This window comes from Lampris incognitus, chromosome 2, assembly GCF_029633865.1.
Source record: "Lampris incognitus isolate fLamInc1 chromosome 2, fLamInc1.hap2, whole genome shotgun sequence".
NCBI classification, from domain to species: Eukaryota; Metazoa; Chordata; class Actinopteri; order Lampriformes; family Lampridae; genus Lampris; species Lampris incognitus.
The window spans coordinates 29,809,584-29,831,309 of NC_079212.1; the positions used below are offsets into that span (position 1 = coordinate 29,809,584).

Below are 21,726 nucleotides of genomic sequence, written 5' to 3' on the forward strand. Positions count from 1 at the left end.
GCTGGCACTGTCTCTGGATTGTCCACTGGGACTTCTTTGAAATTAGTATTATGAATAGAAATTAACAGTCCAATTTATTTATTTTCATCCAAAAGGATTTTTATAATAATAATAATAATAACAATAATAATAATAATAATAGACTTTATTTAGATTACCTGAAAGCCACTCTAAGCGTCTCTCAAATTCCTGTCTCAGCTTTCATATGCACTCACTAACACTACGCTTTTACATAGTCACTGCAGCTTAGATTAAAAAAAAGACTCTTTAATTGCAAGGGGAACTCCCATTTATCCAACCTGTAACCCATGTTGAAACCTCTGAGAAGTGGTCAGTGATAATGGCTGTATGTGAGGGGGTCTGCTGGGGGTGTACATCAAATGTATCCCAGCACCACTTTGTTACTCACGTGCCTGCTATATGTGACCACAGGGCTCTAAGGGGCCACTTAGTCCACTTATACCTCGTGTTTGCCCTGCATACTTGTAAGGATAACTAAACTCTCCTCTCACACAGAGTAAAAACAGCTTGAATGCCATGGCTGCCTTTCTGCACCACTGCCCCTTTCTGAAGTCTGCCCCGAAGCCAGCTTTGAGGAGGACGGGGGCCGCCTTGCTGTCACTGGCCGACCGATGCCCCATCATCTCTCGCCAGATCACTGTGAGCAGTGTACCTTCTCTGGAGACCAAGCAGAACGTCTTCCCACGTCAGTCACCCAGCCGGCTGCATGCGGCCATGGAACAAAACAGGAAGTTTGCTCAGCTGGCCACCCAGCTGGCTGTGTCCAAGTCGAAGGTCTGTCCCTTTGTCACCTCTGAGATTGGGGTGGTCAGAGCCAGCCTCGAGGTCCAGCAGGACATCCCGCCAGAGCCCAACAACACAGGTGGGAGGAAAACACAAAGCAAAAACCTGCTGAAGTTACACACGCAAAAAGTATCTCATCTACATTGATAGAAACAATCAGCAGTTTTCAGATTTACTCCTCAGCGCAGCCACAGCCTTCATACCTCGAGAGTCTAATTCTTCTCCTCCTCGTTCTTCTTCCTCTTCTTTATTCTCCTCATCCTCTTCTCATTTTTACTATAATCATCTGTTTATGCAGTGATTTTCAAAATAGCGTTACAAACTGATGAATAACCAAGTAAAATGAAACGAACCAAACTGGTAACAATGTGGTTAAATAATGAACGTGAGAGAAGAAATAAGTATAGATAAGGCAACTAGACTAAAACAAAAAGAATAACCAAGAATTATATACAGGCTCTGTGATCTGAGTATAATGTGAGAATGTAGTGAAGAGATGATAGCTGGCTGTGCGACAGCCTGTGCAGATGAATGGACAGAGCGGTACAGCCCTGCAGCGGTCACAGGTCTTCCCTCCTTCTGTCACAGGGGTTATCAGTCCTCTTCTCAAGGCTCCTAAGCGAACCATCTTCCCATCAGCTCTTACTGAAACCAGCCCTGTGTCCCACCTCCTCAGAGACAACCTGAGTGAGTGTGCTACAAGCCTACCTAGCTACTTTGTGCCCTGGAAGAGCCAAAAGATTAAGCTCCCTGCTTGTGAAGATTGAAAACACCAGATACACAGATACACCCCTGGCTTGGGGTCAAATTAAACCAAGGGGTCTTGCTGATTTCCTTCTGTCTGGTCGAAGAACAACGAAACTTTAGTGAACAATCCACCCTCCTATTAATATCACCTCTAAAAGGTGGTCTGTCATACTGTTTTTTCCATAGTTCTTCTCCACCTAGGGAGTCATGTAAACGCTAACTTGGTTGGGCATCCAGGTAGCATAGTGGTCTATTCCATTGCCTACGAACATGGGGGTCAACGGTTCAAATCCCCGTGTTACCTCCGGCTTTGTCAAGCGTCCCCACAGACACAATTGGCCATGTCTGTGGGTGGGAAGCCAGATGTGGGTATGTGTCCTGGTCGCTGCACTAGCACCTCCTCTGGTAAGTTGGGGCGCCTGTTCGCAGGGGAGGGGGAACTGGGGGGAATAGCGTGATCCTCCCACATGCTATGTCCCCCTGGTAGAAGTCTTCACTGTCAGGTGAAAAGAAGCAGCTGGTGACTCCACATGTATAGGTGGAGGCATGTGATAGTCTGCAGCCCTCCCCGGATCGGCAGAGGGGGTGGAGCAGCGACCGGGATGGCTCAGAGAGTGGGGTGATTGACCAAGTACAACTGGGAGAAAAAGGTGGGTGGGGGGGGGGACGCTAACTTGGTGTTTTTCAAACTCCCAAGTTGTTGTTGTTGTTGTTGTTTTTATTGTTAGCCAAGAAAGTTTGTACATACAAGGAAATCTACTCAGCGGGATCCCAAACATAAAGAGGGCAACGGACATACACGCAATTTTCTGATGTAGAAAATAGATCCCATTCGTTTCCCAATAAAGAGTTTGTATATAACATCGATCGTATTGCCATCTCTGCAGGTGACTCCGACTATGACTACGACACCTTCTTCCAGGAGAAGATATCTGAGAAGAAGACGGACCACACATACCGCGTCTTCAAGGTGGTAAACAGGAGCGCCGAGAGCTTCCCGTTGGCTGAGGACTACTCCATATCTGGCAGGGAGGGATCCCAGGTGTCGGTCTGGTGCAGCAATGACTATCTGGGGATGAGTCGGCACCATCGGGTCCTAAAGGGGATCAGGTAATAGTGAAACAAACAGCCAAAGGCTGACCTGCAGCTGAATTCAGAAAGACGTTGCATCCTTAGTGTTGGGATTTTGGAATAACACACAGAGCAGGCCAAGCAAAACTCGTAATTTTCTTGAGAACAAACAGCTCCTCCTTCCATAACTGCTAGATGACATGGTCCCCCAACAACTAGAAACAACATCCAACTGTTTTGTTACTACACCTATGACCAACTGGAAGGGCTAGTAGATCAGAAAACCTGAGAGAAGACGCTCGTATTCATGTTACTATCATTACTGAGTATGATATTTCTATTGTGAATACTTTACAGTGTAAGTATTGTATAGTTGAGAGACACTATTTCATTGATTTTGTCCTTTGCTATTGTAAATGTGTCATATTATGTCTTATATACAATGATATTTTCTTAGTCGTTTTGTGGTCCCTACATGCTTAGGTACAAAATTACATTTATCTTACTAAAGTGAATTCATAGAAATCCTCTGGTGGCACAGTGGCCCAGTGGTTAGCACTGTTGCCTCACAGCAAGAAGGTCCTGGGTTTGAACCCCAGGCCATCCCAAGTCCTTTCTGTGTGGAGTTTGCATGCCCTCCCTGTGTCTGCGTGGGTTTTCTCTGGATGCTCCTGTTTCCCCCACCATCAAAAAGACATGCATGTTAGGGTTGATACTACTGTCTGTGCCCCTGAGCAAGGCAATTGAAAGAAGAACTGGAGTTGGTCCCCGGGCGTTGCAGCTGCCCACTGCTGCTATACAATAGGATGGGTTAAATACAGAAAACACATTTCATTGTAAGAATACAATGACAAAATGAAGTGGCTTTCTTTCTTTCTTCTTTCTCTTCATCTAGTATTTGCACTAATGTTTATACGTAGAAACACTTTTTTTTCTCATAGACAGAAAACACAACATTTATGTAAGTTCACATCTGTATCGCTTCATAATTTGTGTTCTGTCATCAACCTCGCAGCGTTCCAGTAAAATTATTGTCACGTGAAAATTAAAACAGGTTCTGATCCGTGTTCGTTAATGCTATTGCTTTTTTGAGAGTCTTCAGTCCGCAGTCCAAATGTCTTATGATATTGATTTTTGTCCACTGACAGAGATGCCCTGGACCAGCATGGAGCGGGAGCCGGGGGAACCAGGAACATCTCAGGCACCAGCAGCTACCATGTGGCGCTGGAGCAGGAACTGGCTCAGCTCCACCGGAAAGACGCGGCCCTGGTCTTCTCTTCCTGCTTCGTGGCCAATGACTCCACTCTCTTCACCTTGGCCAAGATGCTGCCGGGTAACTATCTGAAATTACCTTCACCTCAGGGTCAAAGGTCAAGCCAGAGGTTAAAAATTATAGATACAGCCATCGTGTAAAAAACAGAGTGTACTTAGTGTCTTTAACAGCAATTTGTGTTTTAAACACAGATCTGTTGATATGTTTTTTAAAGTAGACAGACAGACAGACAGACAGACAGACAGACAGACAGACAGATAGATAGATAGATAGATAGATAGATAGATAGATAGATAGATAGATAGATAGATAGATAGATAGATAGATAGATAGATAGATAGATAGAGAGTCTTTGCTGACAGCATCGCAGGATGTGTGTTGTTGATTATAGTAAGGCATGAAGGAGTAATGCCACATGTATTCTGCACAAAGCTTGCATGTAGTCACAGAGCAGTGAAGACATGGACCCCACAAACTGGTCAGGTCTTATCAAAATCAAGAAGCAGGATCAAATCATTGATATTGTGAGAGCAAAGTCGTTTCTGTCAGGCTCATGCCATGCTCCCTGTGGCATGCAGGCTGTGAGATCTATTCTGACGCGGGGAACCACGCTTCGATGATTCAGGGCATTAGGAACAGCGGAGCCAAGCGCTTCATCTTCCGTCACAATGACAGCAGACACCTGGAGGAACTGCTGCGCCACTCTGACCCCAAGACACCCAAGATTGTGGCGTTTGAGACTGTGCACTCCATGGACGGCGAGTACCATTAAACATTGGCTTGGGTTGCAGATTGAGATTTCTTAGATTTTGATTCATTCAAAAAGGTTTTGATAAGGGGAAAAATATATATATTCAAACTGTGCAGCTACAACAATGAAACTCCAAGGGGGTGTTTTAGAAATATTTCAGCCAATGACAAAAAATAAGAATAAAAATGAAGAACAGAACAGAGGCACAGAATATTTTGTGACTGAAGCTCAATTACATTAAAAACTGCTTTCAAAAGTCAGTCTTTTGTTCTTGTGTTTGAGCGGTCACGGCAGTAAATGAGCAAAAAAACTTATTAAAATGAAAGCCACTTTATTTGACATTGTATTCTTACAACGAAATTTGTTCGCCTCGTTTAACCCATCCTATTGTATAGGAGCAGTGGGCAGCTTCAGCGCCCGGGGACCAACTCCAGTTCTTCTCCCCATTGCCTTGCTCAGGGGCACAGGCAGGAAGGAGTATTAACCCTAACACGCATGTCTTTAAAAATTAAATATAACTTCATTTTCTGTGGGAAATAATTGAAAAATTTTCCCTCTATTTCTCCCTAACGGTAATGTCAAAGTGTTCACTGACCCTGGAAGTATCAATCACATGATAAATTCAATGCTGGTGTAGAAAAATCCTGGACTGAATTTAAAATCAGAGTGTCTGATAATCCTTTAACTTAAAACAATTCAGTTTGTATTTCTCTCCAATGGAGGGTTGGAATAAAATAGTACCAGCCTCTATTTTTTGACATGACACTGGCATAAAGGTAAATGAACCGAAATGGGCTGAATGTGGCAGAGCCACAAATGACTGTGACCTTGACTTTCTTGGGTACTTTTTCTGGTCTGGACTTAATAAAAGCAACAAACATATGAACCTTTAACTGCATGTCTAAGTAAATCTGCACATACTAAGAATTTGACTTGGTGGGACGCTAACATTAAGAAAACAGTGATACAAAAACCATGTAACAGTCAAAAATCTAAAAATCCAACCACATTTTTGAGGGAGTAATTTTGTACCTAAGAACATAGAATTCCAAATTAGCAAGGAATATATCTTAGGAAAGACTGGCATCTTCCTGCACAAAGTGCAAAAAACCAATAACAATCACAAACAGGTCTGCAAACAAAAAGTCTCTATTACACAGTATTTGCATATTGAGTATTGCACTTACAAGAAAACATCAAAATGAAAATTTACAAAAGAGATATTGACTTGGGTAGTTGGTTTTATTACTCTAGATGCTGTCATCCGGGTATTTGGAAGGCTTGTGTTCTGGGCTACTAACTGGAGATGTTGTTCTTCCACCTTCGGCTCAGAGGAAAGTCCCTGGACACAGAGCAGAAAGTGCTATGTGTCAGGGTGTCCAGGTGGCATGGCAATCTATTACATTGCCTACCAACACAGGGATCACTGGTTCGAATCCCCTTTTTACCTCCGGATTGGTCGGGCGTCCCTACAGACACAGTTGTCCTTGTCTGTGGATGGGAAGCTGGATGTGGGTATGTGTCCTGGTCGCCGCACTAGCACCTCCTCAGGTCAGTCGGGGCGCCTGTTCCGGGGAGGGAGAACTGGGGGGAATAGCATTATCCTCCCATGTGCTATATCCCCCTGGCGAAACTCCTCACTGTCAGGTGAAAAGAAGCGGCTCGTGACTCCACATGTATCAGAAGAGGCATGTAGTAGTCTGCAGCCCTCCCTGGATCAGCAGAGTGGGTGGAGCAGAGACCAGGATGGCTCAGAAGAGTGGGGTAATTGGCTGGATACAATTAGGGAGAAAAGGGGAGGGGGGGTGTTATGCGTGAGCACGAGTCACATTGACTCGTGCTCACCCCTCTCAGAGCTGAGATGCCTCGCGGGGCAGAGCTCGGTGATCGCAAGCCAACTAAATCCTACCGATAGGTATATAAGTAGGCAACTAGTGTGTGAACTTGATAAGGCTCATTCTCAGAATCCTCATGTCTTTGGGGTGGCACGGTGGCCCAGTGGTTAGCACAGTTGCTTCACAGCAAAAAGGTTCTGGGTTCGAACCACAGGCCATCTCATGTCTTTCTGTGTGGAGTTTGTATGTTCGCCCCATGTTTTTCTGGGTTTCCTCTGGGTGCTCTGGTTTCCTCCCACCACCACCAAAAAGACATGCAATTTAGGGTTCATACTCTTGCCTGTGCCCCTGAGCAAGGCAATGGAAAGAAGAACTGGAGTTGGTCCCCGGGCGCTGCAGCTGCCCACCGTTCCTATACAATAGGATGGGTTAAATGCAGAGGATGAATTCATTTTAAGAATACAATTCGTTGTAAGAATACAATGACAAATAAATCTGTGAATGTTCTCATTCATCCAGGTCATGGTTTTCCAAAGGAGTTTAATCAAGTGCAACTGGACTTGGTATATATACCAAGTCCAGTTGCACTTGATTCAACTCCTTTGGAGAATGACAAATAAAGTGGCTATCACAACAATATCTAATTTATAAAAGGAGCTGTGTCTCTCTGCATGTGGCAAAACATAAGACTACTCAGAAGTTATACATTCATAGCTCACATTTACTCCCACAGTGTCCCTGCTCACTTCTCAGCCCCAATCACACTGTTTTTTTCCCTGCGGCTTTCAGGCGCCATATGTCCTCTGGAGGAGCTGTGTGATGTAGCTCACAGATACGGAGCCCTGACCTTTGTGGATGAAGTGCATGCTGTGGGTCTGTACGGGGCCCATGGAGCCGGAGTGGGTGAGAGGGACAACATCATGCACAAGATAGACATCGTTTCTGGGACCTTGGGTGAGTAATTCTCTTAATTCTTCTTCAGTCACACATAGTAGTCTCCTTTATTACAGCCGGGGCAAGGCAAACGGAAAGCCTCACATCGGTCAAAGATAAGTTCAAGTCAAGTGGCCCTTCTGTTTGCCAAGGCCCCATTTACTGCCAATTACACTAACTGACATAGTCACATTGCCCAAGATTGCAGCAATAGCTCTCACTGGATATGATGCCACTCTTATGTTGGCTAAGCAAGGGCATGAGTAGCAAGCTCTTATCTGAGTAAACTGCTGTGCACCTCCTCTTCAACCCAGTCTGGCTATAGAGATAAAAACCCTTCCCAGGGAGCTTGTACTGTGCATGGCTTTAAGTTGCCCATAAGGCTTTTGGTAGAGGTCCTCGTCAAGTACACATCAAGAATTAGCTAATCCTGATTTACAACACAGAATTTTTAGCGAAGCATGGTGCAAGTCTTAATTTGGCTATCACTGTCAGTGAAGAAGCAAGCTCAAGCTCAAACTTCAAATTCTGAAAATGCCTCATTTTAATCTCCAATGTTACGTTACATGAAGTTTCTGATATTACATTTTGTTTGCATTCGACTGCCTGCTCCTTCAAATCACACACTTCAGTTTGGTGTATTGCTTCCAGGCAAGGCCTTTGGCTGTGTGGGAGGCTATATCGCCAGTACTGCTGCCCTAGTGGATGCAGTGCGCTCCTTCGCAGCCGGCTTCATCTTCACCACCTCTCTGCCCCCTATGGTTCTGGCTGGAGCCCTGGAGTCTGTGAGAGTCCTGAGGAGCCCTGAGGGCCAGCAGCTGCGTAGGGCCCACCAGAGAAACGTCAAGCACATGAGGCAGCTACTCATGGACAAAGGGCTGCCTGTTATCAACTGCCCCAGCCACATCATCCCTATACGGGTACGAGATGCAAGCACTGCTACCACCTCAGCCAGACCTTTATCAAACCTCTTTTTCCCACTAGCTTCTTTCTTTTTTTCAAGTCATAGCCAAATCACCTACAATTGGCAATGTGATATCGGCTATGCTCAACCTAGAGTACCACTCGCTATTGCTAATCTCAGTGGTGTCAGAGAAAAATGATTGCATCCTTAAAACTGCATTCTCAAACTTTTCCATGTCAATTCAAGTCAGGTTTATTTGTATAGCCCAAAATCACAAGGTAGTCCCAAAGGGCTTTATGTCTACCTTTCATACGTGAGGGCATGACTCACAACTATTCGGTACATTCTGTAAACCCTTTTTTCATATTCTTTCAAATATTCTTACTTTATAAATGTCTACACAGCACCTTCACCTCAAAGATTTAATGCTTTCTAAATATTAAGATGTATTCTAAAGCTCAGATAACTGGAGCACCGGAGGTTTGGTACAAAACAGAGTGCAGCCATTTTGGTCAGTATCAATGCATGCTTAGTCTGGAACTGCTCATAAGAGCAGAAGGACACTAATACTACTGGATTAAGTCCCCCCTCCCCCTTGCTCCCTCCAGCAACTGAAATAATGCATGCACTCGTGATAGTGTGAGGCACTTTAGAAAAAAGCATCCACAGTATGGATTTAATCCTCTTCCTCTTTGTCTTCATCATCTCTTAGGTGGGCAATGCTGAGCTCAATTCCAAAGTGTGCGACATCCTGCTGCAGAGACACAACATTTATGTCCAGGCCATCAACTACCCCACGGTGCCCCGCGGTGAGGAGCTGCTCCGCCTGGCTCCCTCTCCTCATCACAAACCAGCAATGATGGAGTACTTTGTGGGTGAGTAGCTAGCAACCTCTGCCTGGGCTTTTCGCCATAGTCAGTGAGGGTTTTTTTTTTTTTTTTAGTGTGTCTCAAATCAAGTTAAGTGGGGAAAATGGAAAGTATGAATGATTTATGTCTTCCCAGAGTGACTCTCTTTGCTTTGCAAGTATAATGCAGGCCTCTTGGCACTCATTTGTCACTGCCACATATAGTGCACTGCAAGGAAAATGATAATACCGTTACCCTCGATGGTAAAGCCAATGTCAGTTAACATCGCTGATAAAACAAGCCGATCTGTTGTGAAATGTGGATCTTCGATTGGCTGAAAATTGAACACATTTTTTAATTGATTTAAAATGGAGGTGGGCCCTGGATTTGATACCCAGGCAGTTTGTATGTTTTCCCTTTGTTTAGTGGGGTTTCTTCCAAAGTCTTTAGACATGCATGGTGAGTGAATTACTGCAGAGACTTCATTCCCATTCATATAGGTATGAATGTGAATGTGAATGTATGTTGGAATGTGAGTTATCGTGTTCTTGCGTCCTGTGATAGACTGGCATTCTATATGGGGTGTCCACATGTCTTCCACCATACACTTGCTGGGATGGGTTCCTATCATGGCAACATTGAATGGGATTAGATTTAGACAACGAATGAATGGATGAACAGATAAATGATTTACAATAATCCAAAAAAAAGGTTAATTCTTGAAATTGTTTGTATTTTTTAATTGCAGACAAACTGGTGGAGGTGTGGCAGGAGGCAGGGCTCTTGCTAAACAGCCCGGCCACATTTTCCTGTACCTTCTGTGAGCGCCCACTGTACTTTGACCTCATGAGTGAGTGGGAGAAATCTTACTTTGGCAACATGGAGCCGCAATACATTACCGCCATATCTGCATAACCTCAAAGTATGAGAGGATTCTCAAAACCAAAATAAAGTAATTAAATCTCAAATCCAATTACAACTGATAAAATTATACCTCGGGTACATTCATGGGAACAAATGTACAATAGAATATTTATGTTCTTAACACCTTCCTTATCATTTCTGTGATCCAGACTTCGTACAGCTCCATTGATTCAAGTATTTATTGTTTTCTCCAATATCTGAGTGACCTAAGTGATGTGTGTTTACCATAATAGATATGACAAGACAGCTGTCCTAAGAAAATAGCGTGCCTCCCTTCCATTTGATGGTATAGAAACCTGCACATGGACACTTTCAAAAATGTTTAATATAAGAGTGAAAGTTTGGATTGTAATAAATTATGCTATTTGTTTTCATGTGGTATGATTGGTCCTTTTAGTCAACAAACACAAACATCAAGATCTGTCTCATTTTCATAATATTAAGGATGTATCATGCTGATAAATATGAAGTTGATAAAACATCCACTGGCTAACTGGAATATCAGCATGCATAGGAAGTTATTGGAGTAGAAGTGATTTACATAATAATAAACAAAGATTAAATAAAATTCAATTTATTGGAAATCTCTTGTTTTTGTAGTGTTGTGATTTGATATATGTATGTAATAGCATATAAAAAACAATACTGAATATGTTAATATTCATGAGAACTTGGAAGACATAAAATAAACCGTTTTTCAAAAATCCCCTTCTATTGAAGGCCCCATTAAAAATATGACTTTTGACAAATTTCTTCAACATTTGAATAGTTCCTCTCGAATACCATAAGAGCTTCAGGAGTAGGAACTGAATATGGCTAAAGGAGGATAACACTAGTTGACATTGCAGGGGCTGGCCACTTCACGTTTGACCTTTGCCCTCAACCTGCGCAACTCTGCGTTCTCGCTGTCCATGGTAAGGCCACACTCAATCAGTTTCCAGGCTTTACTGAGTTGTTGTTCCCCGTACTGCTGCAGGGCTCCCCGGAGGAAGCACTCAGCTAGACGTAGTCTCCCTGGACTGGCCTCTATACACTGGATGGCCTTGCCTCTGTGGAGCTCCAAAGCACGGGTAAAGTCTTCCAGAGCTGGCCCCTCTCTGGAGCAAAGCACCAGGCTGCGGCCTCGCCGACACAGGTCCTCAGCCAGGACCTGGGGATCCTCTGAGCAGCTGGAGTTTGGCCCCCCATACTTACGAATAACTTGGTCTAAGTCAACAATGGATCGCTCATGGAAGCCCAGCTGGGCAAGGCAAGCAGCACGCTGACGGAGATACAGGAGTCTGTGACTGCCCATGGCTTGTACTGCCACAGTCAGGAGTCCAAGGGCCTGATCCCAGTGGCCACGCGATGACACTAAGCTGGCTCTCTGAGCTGCTGCCTAAAATCAAACAAATAAAATAACCTACTGGTGGCTCAACCAGTATTCAAGCAGGCAAACCATTTGGTCTCTGACATAAAAGAAACACCATGGGTTTGACTCCATCCCAGAACCAATGTTTCATCCCATCCCACTCTTGCCTGATACTCTTTATTGTCCTATGTAGATTATAAAACAAAGCAAAAAAACCCCAAAAAAAACCAGACATTCCCCTGCCTGTTTCTAAAGTTTTAATACTGCGTATACGTGTTTTTGAGCATTGTTTTAAAGCCGAAGTAGACTATGCCTCTACTCTAGATGTGGGAATGTCACAAATGTCAGAGAAGCGCCATCCTGTGGCTGAAAAAAACACTTCAGCACACCAATACGGTTGTACCAACTTCAGTAACAAAAGGTGCTGTAATGACAGGAGGTGTCATTTCTGCTTCTTTCCCTGCTTTGTTTTTAATTTGCTGTAATAAGACTTGGGCACAAAGGGATAATAGAACAAACTGATAAAATGTGGTAGAAATTAAAAGATGCGACCACTATCTTGTGCGGGTGAGTTAAAAATATAGAGCTTAATAAAAAAAAACATTTAAGAGGCTTGTTAAAATATCTCACCCAACATCAAAGAGAGGCAAACAATGAAATAAGCCAATGGGAAGACAAAAAAAAAGAAAGAAAATCATGACCACAACTACAGCAACAGCTGGACAGGATAGGAGCATCTAAACAGCTGAGGCAAGAACAGGTGGATAGTAAAATTAGGTCAGGAGCCCAGCACTGGTCTTACCTGTGCCGTCCGTTTTCTATGGCTCAGAGGGATCAGACTTAGCAGGAAGTCCAGACAGGGAGGATCTTTTTCAGCGAGGGTGCTGAGTCTGTGCGCTGCTCCACTGTAGTTTTGCTGCCAGGCCTCCACCACCCCGACCCTGGCTTGTGCCACCGCCTCCCTGGGCTCCTGGCCAAACACCTGGATCAAGTGAGCTCCTGCTGCCTTTGCCTCACCTGAGGCAGATGGAGGATAAGAGTAGGATAGAGGTCACCGTGCACGCAGACAACAGAGTACACAACAGTTATTGTTGTCAAAGTGGAACCCTCATTTCATACAACCCAGAATCTCTTGAGCAGACAGCACCAAATGACATTAATTACTTATAATGATAACTAAAGTAAGGCAACTTTTGACGATGTTCCCATCTCACCTTTAGCCAAGAGTGTGTCCACATAAAGGAGATGCCATCTGGGGTCTCTGCAGTCAGTCCTCATCAGTGCTTCACCAATTATAAAAGCTTCCCTCAGTTGCTCCTCACAACAGCGGACAGACTTAGCAGCCAGGATCTCTGACAGATTGGTCCGGCAGTACTGCTGCAGCCAATCACAAACCAGTTTCCTTGCTTTGTCCTTGAGTGATAAGATTTCTTTGGTGACTGCATCGGTGCTTATCTGAAGAGCCGCCAGCATATCTTGGGTGCACTCCTGTGGTCAGAAAAGGCAGTTTGACTTATATACATTTAAACAAACAACATAGTCATCTGACACGAACAACAGATACCGCTGAAATCTGAGGAATTCATCAGGTTTGCGTTTAATGTGAAAGGGGCAAAAGCTCTAGGAAATTGGTCCTGGGGATGACACAGCAATCTCCCCAGGTGTTGGCATAGAATTTTCCTGATATTAGGTTGGTGTGAAAGGGTCCCTCACAGGCAGACTACACCATTCACACATTTGACATGTTGTATTTCAACATTGCATTAAATATGCAACCAATGAAAATGCATAATCATCTTTCGTATTTGCAAAGACCGTGGCTTTGCATTCTACTGGCGAAATATCTTTCCTTATTCAGCTGCTCTCTAGCTCTGGTGTGGAGCAGCTGCAAAAAGCAAGTCAATGTTGTGCGAATACAAACAAAATGCAAAAAGTAGCTCATTGAAATGATCTAGTCCATCTGCCTGTTTTTCTTTTTTTAAACTGAAAGAGGTGATTATACAGAGGTGATCAGAGTAGGCTACGTGATGAAGAGTGACATTACTAAAATGCATCTATTTGCTAGGTTTGTGTGAAAGGGGGCTTATCAACAATCACATGATCTGAAACCCCCTACCAGGATTTTAGTGTGAAAGAGACTATTGTCACCTTGAACGCCAAGTCACTTTAACAGGCTAAGGACCGGTTCACAGTGAAGAATAAATAAAAGATGCGGTTCCATCTAAATGCCTCTAGAAGTCCTTAAAACTTTTAATGCAGTGCAGATATTAGATGTCTAGCTTTCAGCAGCCATGTAATTCTATAAAATACCTTTTGCTGGTTCAGCATGAGATAAGTGAAGCCTCTTCCACAGAGTGCCTGTATGTGGTTAGGGTGCTCTTTTAGGATGGCACTGAAATCAAAAATGGCGGTCTTTCGTTGGCCCAGCAAAGCATAACACCAAGCTCTCTCTAGCAAGGAGTCTGCTGCCTCACCACCTAGAAGAAGAAAAAAACAAAAAGGACTAGATCTCTGGTTTTACAGAACTGTCATAGCATAAGTTATGCCTATGTTTCTGCAGAGACAATCAAATCATCCAGAAGGTTCAGCTGTGCATGTAATTGCCTCTGTAGATTCGTTGAGTCTTGCATGATTGCATGAATTTAAAGCCCACTGAGGCAAATTTGTAATTTGTGATAATGGGCTATACAAATAGAATTGACTTGACTTGACTTGCCCAATGACTGCTGGGATAGGCTCCAGCAATCCCGCGACCAAGAGCAGGATAAAGCAGTTTGGACAATGGATGGATGGATGGATGATTTGACTGTTAATAATTACATGGTTGATTACGCAGTACATTTCATTCTATTCACACTGCCCATGACATTATTGCAACTTGACAATGATAGTGTTGCTCAGGTAAGCTGGTCGGTGGTCAGCTAACATGCAGTGAGTCTTCTTCCCAACTCTTTGAACTCAGTGTTCAAATCCATGTATACCCTCACTGCACAGAAGACAAATCCAGGACCCAAACCCTCTGTTTATTGTCTCTCCTTCTCTCTCCAACCTCCTACCCATTTTTCTGTATCTACATTAAGGATAAAGATGTATGGTAAACACTGATTCATCTTTGAAAAAAATGAATAGCCTAATGAAATATCAATAATACTAATTAAATATTTAATCGATTTAAATTGATTGAAGTGCTCCCCCTTCAGGTGGAGCTCAGAATGCTGCATAAGCTAGAGTGTAACATCCCTGGAGCTGGTGGGAACTCGGTGTCTTGTTTAAAACCCACTTCAGCTTGCTGACACAGGAAGCTTGAACCCATGTCCTCTGGCTCAAGTGTAGCTTCCTTTGTAAGTGTGCCAACTTGTTACCCTTAACAGTGTTGTGTAATTTAATGAATCCCTACACCCCCACCTTTTCTCCCTAATTGTACTTTGCCAATTACCCCACTTTTCCGAGTCATCCCGGTCGCTGCTTCACCCCCTCTGCCAATCCGGGGAGGGCTGCAGACTACCACATGCCTCCTCCAACACATGTGGCGTCTCCAGCTGCTTCTTTTCACCTGACAGTGAGGAGTTTCACCAGGGGGACGTAGCATGTGGGAGGATCACGCTATTCCCCCCCAGTTCCCCATCCTCCCTGAACAGGCGCACCAACCGACCAGAGGAGACGCTAGTGCAGCGACCAGGACACATACCCACATCCGGCTTCCCACCCACAGACATAGCCAATTGTGTCTGTAGGTAGGCAACAGAATAGACCACCATGCCACCCAGACGATGCCCCCTACTTCTATCATTCAAGCGATGCGAATGACAACAACAAATCAAAACAAGCATACAAATTAATTCAAACAGACATGTTGTGGAGACACAACACATATTCCAGCATCTGCCATTTTTTGAATACCTTTATCATATCAAATATCATATTCACTGAGATGGCTGCATGATATTTACAATTCACATTCTGCTTCAGGAAAGGCAAAATATTTCACATGGAACCTTTGGTGTTTATGTTGAGACATATTATCGTCAACCTCAAAGAAAAAAATGTTGCATCAACAAACCAGAGGCCATAATGGCGATGGAGAGGTAAGCTACAGCCTCTCTCAACACGTTATCTTCCTTCGTGCCATCCAAGATGCGTTTTGAGGCGGAGTGACAGTGTGCCTGCAGCAGCACGCTGTCCTTCTGATGCGCCACTGCCAGCAAGGGGCGCAAGCAGCTGGTTTCCCCACACTGGATGAGTTTTTTCAGCAGCTGGGAAGGGGGAGGTAACAAGGAATAAAATCTTTATTATACCTTTTCCTTGAGAGCTATAAAGGGAGGAGTTTAAACATAGTAAGCTGACTGACACAACAGCATCCAGTCACCATTGTGACTTTACAACCTTACAACCTGCCACAGTTCAGTTCATTTCTGTTCGGTTCAAATAATTTGTCCCTTATGTGAAATGTATCATACATACAGGGTTCGCAATAAAACAAGTGACAAATTACATCAATATGAATGCTGCACAAACATACATCACTTAACAAGACTAACAATAATGCAGCACAAAAAGAAGTTTATCGGCACAAACACAAAGCATTTATACAGTATAGGAACAGGGGACTATATCATTCCATGAGCAAATTTGGTAATCTAACAGCAGAGGAGGGCGATGAGTCACTGGTTGCTTCACTCCAGTGTTAAAACCTTGCAAGCTACACTGCTCAAAAAAATAAAGGGAACACATAAGCAATGCAATGTAGCTCCAAGTCAATCACACTTTTGAGATATCAACCTGTCCAGTTAGGAAGCAACACTGATTTGCGAATCAATTTCACCTTTTGGTAAATTGTCTAATTTCCACCAGGTGGAAATTAGACAATTTGCAAGACAACCCCTATAAAAGGAATGGATTTGCAGGTGGTGGCCACAGACCATTTGCCTGTCCTCATCTTTTCTGGCCGATCTTTGGTTAGTTTTTCATTTTGCTAGTGCCCTCACCACTAGAGGTGGCATGAGGCGGTATCTGCAACCTACAGAAGTTGCTCAGGTAGTGCAGCTCATCCAGGATGGCACATCAATGCGTGCTGTGGCAAGAAGATTTGATGTGTCTCCCAGCACAGTGTCCAGAGCATAGCGGAGGTACCAGGAGACAGCCCAGTACACCAGGAGACGTGGAGGGGGCCGCAGGAGGACAACAACCCCGCAGCAGGACCGCTATCTGGTCCTTTGTGCAAGGAGGAACAGGAGGAGCACTGCCGGAGCCCTACAAAACGACCTTCAACAGGCCACTAATGTGCAGGTTTCTGCTCAAACAGTGAGAAACAGAATGCATGAGGATGGTATGAGGGCCCGACGTCCACAATTGGGGCCTGTGCTCACAGCCCAACACCGTGCAGCCCGATTGACCTTTGCCAGAGAACATCTTGGTTGGCAGATTCGCCATTGGCGCCCTGTGCTCTTCACAAATGAGAGCAGGTTCACACTGAACACATGTGACAGACGTGAGAGAGTCTGGAGACGCTGTGGAGAACGTTTTGCTGCCTGCAACATCCTCCAGCATGACCGGTTTGGCGGTGGGTCAGTGATGGTCTGGGGAGGCATATCCTTGGAGGGCCGCACAGACCTCTACGTGCTAGCCAGAGGTACCATGACTGCCATTAGGTACCGGGATGAGATCCTCAGACCCATTGTCAGACCATATGCTGGTGCAGTGGGCCCTGGGTTCCTGCTCATGCATGACAATGCTCGTCCTCATGTGGCCAGAGTGTGTCAGCAGTTCCTGTATGTCGAGGGCATTGATGCTATGGACTGGCCTGCACGTTCCCCAGACCTGAATCCAATTGAGCACCTCTGGGACATCATGTCTCGTACCATCCGCCAATGCGATGTCGCACCACAGACTGTCCAGGAGTTGACCGATGCCCTGATCCAGGTCTGGGAGGAGATCCCTCAGGAGACCATCCGTCGTCTCATCAGGAGCATGCCCAGACGTTGTAGGGAGTGCATACAGGCACGTGGAGGCCACACACACTACTGAGCCTCATTTTGAATCGTCTTGAGGAATTTCCACAGAAGTTGGATCAGCCTATGTTCTCATTTTCCACTTTGATTTTGAGTATGATTCTGAATCCAGACCTTAATGGGCTAATGATTTTGATTTCCATTGATCATTCTTAGGTTATTTTGCTCTAAACACATTCCTCTGTCTAATAAATAAAGATTTTCAGCTGAAATATTTCATTCATCGAGGTCTATATTGTGTTTTTAGGTGTTCCCTTTATTTTTTTGAGCAGTATACTTTTATGGCACTCTCCAGTGTGGTTTTTTTTCTTTCTTTTCAGGCTCAAGTAGCTGAACCTGGCTAAAGTACAGAATATTGAAAAATATTCACCAGAAATTTAAAGAAATATTGTTCTGTTTAATTTACATCAGATTGGGTGCTGGTATGATAATTATGCAAACTCACATGGATTGTGATATATTTGTTACAGGGACCCCTTCTTATGGACCTCATGGGGTTCCAAAGACCCCAGCTTTGGGACCAGACCCACCTGATTGGCGTCATAAAGGAAACCCCTGTGTAGCTGCAGCAGGGCAAGGCGTGCCAGGATGGGGGCCCGTGGGCTGGTGGGTCCAATGGCCAACAGTAGCCTGTAGGCCTCCTCCACCCGGCCCAGCTGGTACAAGGCGTCTGCCGCCAGAACCCGAGGACCATCCGCAGCAGGCCGGAGCTCCACCAGCAGCACTGCAAGGGAATGGACCCCTCCAGGAGTCCTTAAGGACAGTTAGAAATAGTGCAAAATCCATGAATTTCAGACATCTATTTCAGTTACTTATTTACTCATTCCTTCATTTATTCAGCCTATTAGCTAATAGAATTGATGGTCAAAAGTGAAGTCATGATATAAAACGGCATCATTGCCTTTTATAGTAAAAAAAAAATCCTATTCCAAGTCACTTCTTTTTTTATTTACATTTTGCCTTTTTTACTTAAATTTGAGGTTCACATAATACCAAGTGGCCTCAGGATGCTTCAAAATCATCAAGACAATGAAAGCCGTTCAAAACTCAGGGCTTAAAAAGTGCACAAATGTAAATGTAGGTTATTTTGTCTTTATTTTTGCCAAGTTAGCATGTTGGATATTAAAGGATTTCCTTGGGAAGCAGTGATTTGAAATTTCAGTGAGATTAAATACAATAGAAAAGAAAAGAAAAGAAAAGAAAAGAAAAGAAAAGAAAAGAAAAGAAAAGAAAAGAAAAGAAAAGAAAAGAAAAGAAAATGACTTGAATAAAAAAATAATTTACAGCTGGGTAAATACTCGTGTCCAATACCCTGCTCTATGGCTGTCTCCTCTTGGAGAGGCCTGCGACAGCTGGGTCTCCTGGGGTTGCTCACTGGGTTTGGTGCTGGAGCCCTGCTCCACAGTACCCTCTAGCAGGGCTCTCCCCTGCTCCAACAAAACTGTGAACAGCAATCCCCGGTAGTTCCACGGTATCAGGCATCGTACCGTCAGTGCTGTTTCCTGAGCGTGAAGCCCGCTGGCGGTCACATAGTCCAGAGCCATGAGGTAGTTTAAACCGTCCATCATGCGGAGGAGCCCCCTGCCACAGAGAGCACGCACACAGCTGGATGGGTGGGGAGCACTGTGCTCTATCACAGCCTGAAAATCTTTCATTGCCCCCTTGTGGTCGTCAGAAAGCAGCCGCGCAAAGCCACATAGCACCTGCACTGTGTTCTGATAGCTCTGGTGGCCTAGAGCAGCAGCTAACTGGCTGCAGATGGAGAGGGCCTCTCTATGCTCCCCATGTAGGAGGAGACACTCAGCCAGACGAACACGTAGCTCACGACCTCCTCCGTCAGGCTCCAAGTGGCACAGTGTGCGTAACTGGGCAATCACAGGTTCCAGGAGTTCTACGCCCTCCTTAGAGCGAAGATCTGGATGGACAAGGACCCTCTCCCTGTAGCTGGATAGGCCTTTCTCTGCCTGCTGGCGGAGATGGTTGCGAGCAGCCACCCCTGTGCCCTGGTCTGCAAAGAGCTTCTGGAAGCAATGTCGGGCAGTCGCAGGGTGGATGTCAAATGCCTCCTCCAGGTCCCTGCAAGCCTCTGCAGCGCGCCGACCTGCTGAGAAGCAGGCAGCTGCTCTGCTGGTTAAAAGTCTGGCCATCCTCTCAGGTGGCATCTCATGGGCTGCCTTGTCAGTGCTGATCTCTGTCTTTGACTGAGCATGAATGTCTTGCCAGATAACAGAGTATGCCTCTGCGCTCTCTTCAAACTTGCCAATTGAAAATAAATATTCTGCTCTGAGTTCTTGTACTTCACTATCCCCCGGTGAGACAGACAACAAAAATTCTATTAATTTAGCAGAAGCATCTGCATCCAACCCATCATCCTCATTTGTTGCCAACTCAGACTCAACATTGTGCCTTGAGGGATGTTTTCGTGAAATGTTGTCAGAGAAGGCCTTTATCAGTTTGTACAGGTGCTGACCTTGTCTACTCTTGACCAGTGTCACAGTTTCAGTAGCATTATTTTGGTAAGTTTTGAGGTAAAGCTTGAGGCCCTTGTTGCTTTGAGGCTGCGAGAACAGGCAGGCAAGGGCACGGGTTAGCTCCAACACCACACGGGTAGAGCCTTGCGGTCGAGGGCTCCGTTTCCCATTGAGCAAAGCTGTGCAACGAGTGAAAATCTCCTCAGAGCCCTGCCCGCCACTCTGAAGGAGAGACTCCATTTTGAAAATGGTGGCTGCCATGTTGTTGGGGCTGAGTGTGGACAGAAACACAGCTGCTAGCCCTTTATTGAGACTCTTGGCAGCCTGATCTTCCCCGTTACCATCAAGCCAATGCTCTAGAGTGGAGATAACCCCAGCCAGGCGGCACTTCTCCAGGCTTCGCATGTGGGACACAGTGGAGGCAGCGTGAGTCTTAAAGGCAGAGGTGTAGAGCAAGGTGGCTCTACAAAGTGCTCCAGCCTCAAGGAGTTTGTCTCCATCCTTGCACAGCTCGGAAACCCTGACATCAGGGTGAATGAGAGCTGTCATTGTCCAAGGGCAGGCTTGCTCTCTTTCCCTCTTCAGCGGTTCACGGTGATGTCACCATAGGCACCTGCTGACACTAAAATAAGGGGACATTAAGAAAATAAAACGTTTTTTTTCATTCTCTGATTATCATTGTAATAAATAAATCATTCACAGTGTGCATTAAGGCAAAACAATAATGGTACTGTAACAGCAAATTGAACAATATCATTGAAATACAATTGTATTTCAACTGTTTTTCACTGGAATGAAATCTACATATTTCTATAGTGATATACAATTATGTTGTGTGAATTAATGATAACAACAATGTATTGCCTAAAGTTAAAAAAATACGACTGAATTATTTGAGGAAGTGTTATTTGAAAACTAGTTCTGGTTTTATATTCTTTACATATGGCATACTTTACAAGTATGGTATTTTTGCATAAGTAAGCAGATATTGTGATGCATAGCAATATGTTAGTGTGTAAGTTTATCAGTGATTATTGTGATGATAATACTTTCCATATCCATCCATCCATTATCCTGCTCTCAGGGTTGTGCACATACCAGTTCAAGCCTTGGTGAACAAGGCTTGGTATACAACTGAAAAGCATTGCAAGTAATACAAAACATGAGACATAGTAGCATTACCATAGTGGCAGATACCTGTAATTTTAAGAAGTTACCCTTACAAAGGAAAATATACTTGTAATATTTGCAATAGCCGTTAGATCAAGGAGAAAATTACCTCTGTAAACAGAAAGTATAGTGCCCAATGTGTCCCATCAACACACAAAAGACTGCTAAGCTCCCAACCTGCCCCTCTATCTACCCGTTGTTCTCCCGGACCTTCTGCCAACTAGAGCAAGTACACCGACGATATCCGACACTTTTCGGACGCTGAATTTCACCTGAAAAAAAGATTTCACCTACAAAACACAGCTGAATTTTCTTCGTTAGTCCTTTCTCTGAAGTTAAACTTAACTCTTGCTAAAACGGGCTGAGTGAGAACACACAACCATCGGGCCAGTGTCGGTAATTCAATAGCCCTCGGAGGCAACCGAGACAACACAACCGAACTCTAATCATCTTTAGCTATCGCCAACTTTCTGGGTCTGTGATAGCGTAGCAACATTTCAAAGCAAAACGCAAAACGTCACCTTACACTGGCGTTTTACCCGGTCGGACTGGTAGACAGCGAGCTGTTGTGTTTATACTGTGTTGTTTTAGTGAGCGTGGGTCCGGTTGCCATTGGAAACCAGCCGCGCTCGTGAG

The 21,726-nt window shown here is 44.5% G+C and overlaps 2 protein-coding genes across 3 annotated transcripts; one reads left to right on the forward strand and one right to left on the reverse strand.

Moving 5' to 3' along the window:
- Window positions 1–518: 518 nt before the first annotated feature.
- alas2 (aminolevulinate, delta-, synthase 2) lies at window positions 519–10,674 on the forward strand. 2 transcript variants are annotated; one of them, XM_056273033.1, is made up of 9 exons: window positions 519–883; window positions 1,393–1,491; window positions 2,439–2,661; window positions 3,771–3,955; window positions 4,474–4,653; window positions 7,271–7,435; window positions 8,066–8,334; window positions 9,031–9,193; window positions 9,915–10,674. In XM_056273033.1, the coding sequence occupies exons 1-9, from the start codon at window positions 538–540 to the stop codon at window positions 10,079–10,081; spliced, it is 1,797 nt and encodes a 598-aa protein (XP_056129008.1). In that variant the 5' UTR covers window positions 519–537; the 3' UTR covers window positions 10,082–10,674. The 2 variants fall into 2 exon arrangements, with proteins under 2 accessions (XP_056129008.1, XP_056129009.1); XM_056273034.1 differs by lacking the exon at window positions 1,393–1,491.
- Window positions 10,675–10,922: 248 nt separating this feature from the next.
- On the reverse strand, window positions 10,923–19,274 carry ttc34 (tetratricopeptide repeat domain 34). The gene is made up of 7 exons (XM_056299235.1): window positions 18,761–19,274; window positions 17,980–18,211; window positions 15,502–15,694; window positions 13,752–13,918; window positions 12,656–12,929; window positions 12,244–12,458; window positions 10,923–11,468 (listed from the first exon to the last, which is right to left on the reverse strand). The coding sequence occupies exons 1-7, from the start codon at window positions 19,102–19,104 to the stop codon at window positions 10,923–10,925; spliced, it is 1,971 nt and encodes a 656-aa protein (XP_056155210.1). The 5' UTR covers window positions 19,105–19,274.
- Between the last annotated feature and the right edge of the window lie 2,452 nt (window positions 19,275–21,726).

What these genes read in the sequence shown, in the direction of transcription:
- ttc34 (XM_056299235.1), bottom strand. Translation starts at nt 19,104, where the DNA reads ATGAAAGATTTTCAGGCTGTGATAGAGCACAGTGCTCCCCACCCATCC. An exon ending in GGAGACAGCCATAGAGCAGG is followed by an intron (nt 18,212 to 18,760) that starts GTATTGGACACG and finishes CTATTTCTAACT; the next exon opens with GTCCTTAAGGACTCCTGGAG. An exon ending in TCCTTTATGACGCCAATCAG is followed by an intron (nt 15,695 to 17,979) that starts GTGGGTCTGGTC and finishes CCCCCTTCCCAG; the next exon opens with CTGCTGAAAAAACTCATCCA.
- alas2 (XM_056273033.1), top strand. Translation starts at nt 538, where the DNA reads ATGGCTGCCTTTCTGCACCACTGCCCCTTTCTGAAGTCTGCCCCGAAG. An exon ending in GACTGTGCACTCCATGGACG is followed by an intron (nt 4,654 to 7,270) that starts GCGAGTACCATT and finishes TGCGGCTTTCAG; the next exon opens with GCGCCATATGTCCTCTGGAG. An exon ending in GCCACATCATCCCTATACGG is followed by an intron (nt 8,335 to 9,030) that starts GTACGAGATGCA and finishes ATCATCTCTTAG; the next exon opens with GTGGGCAATGCTGAGCTCAA.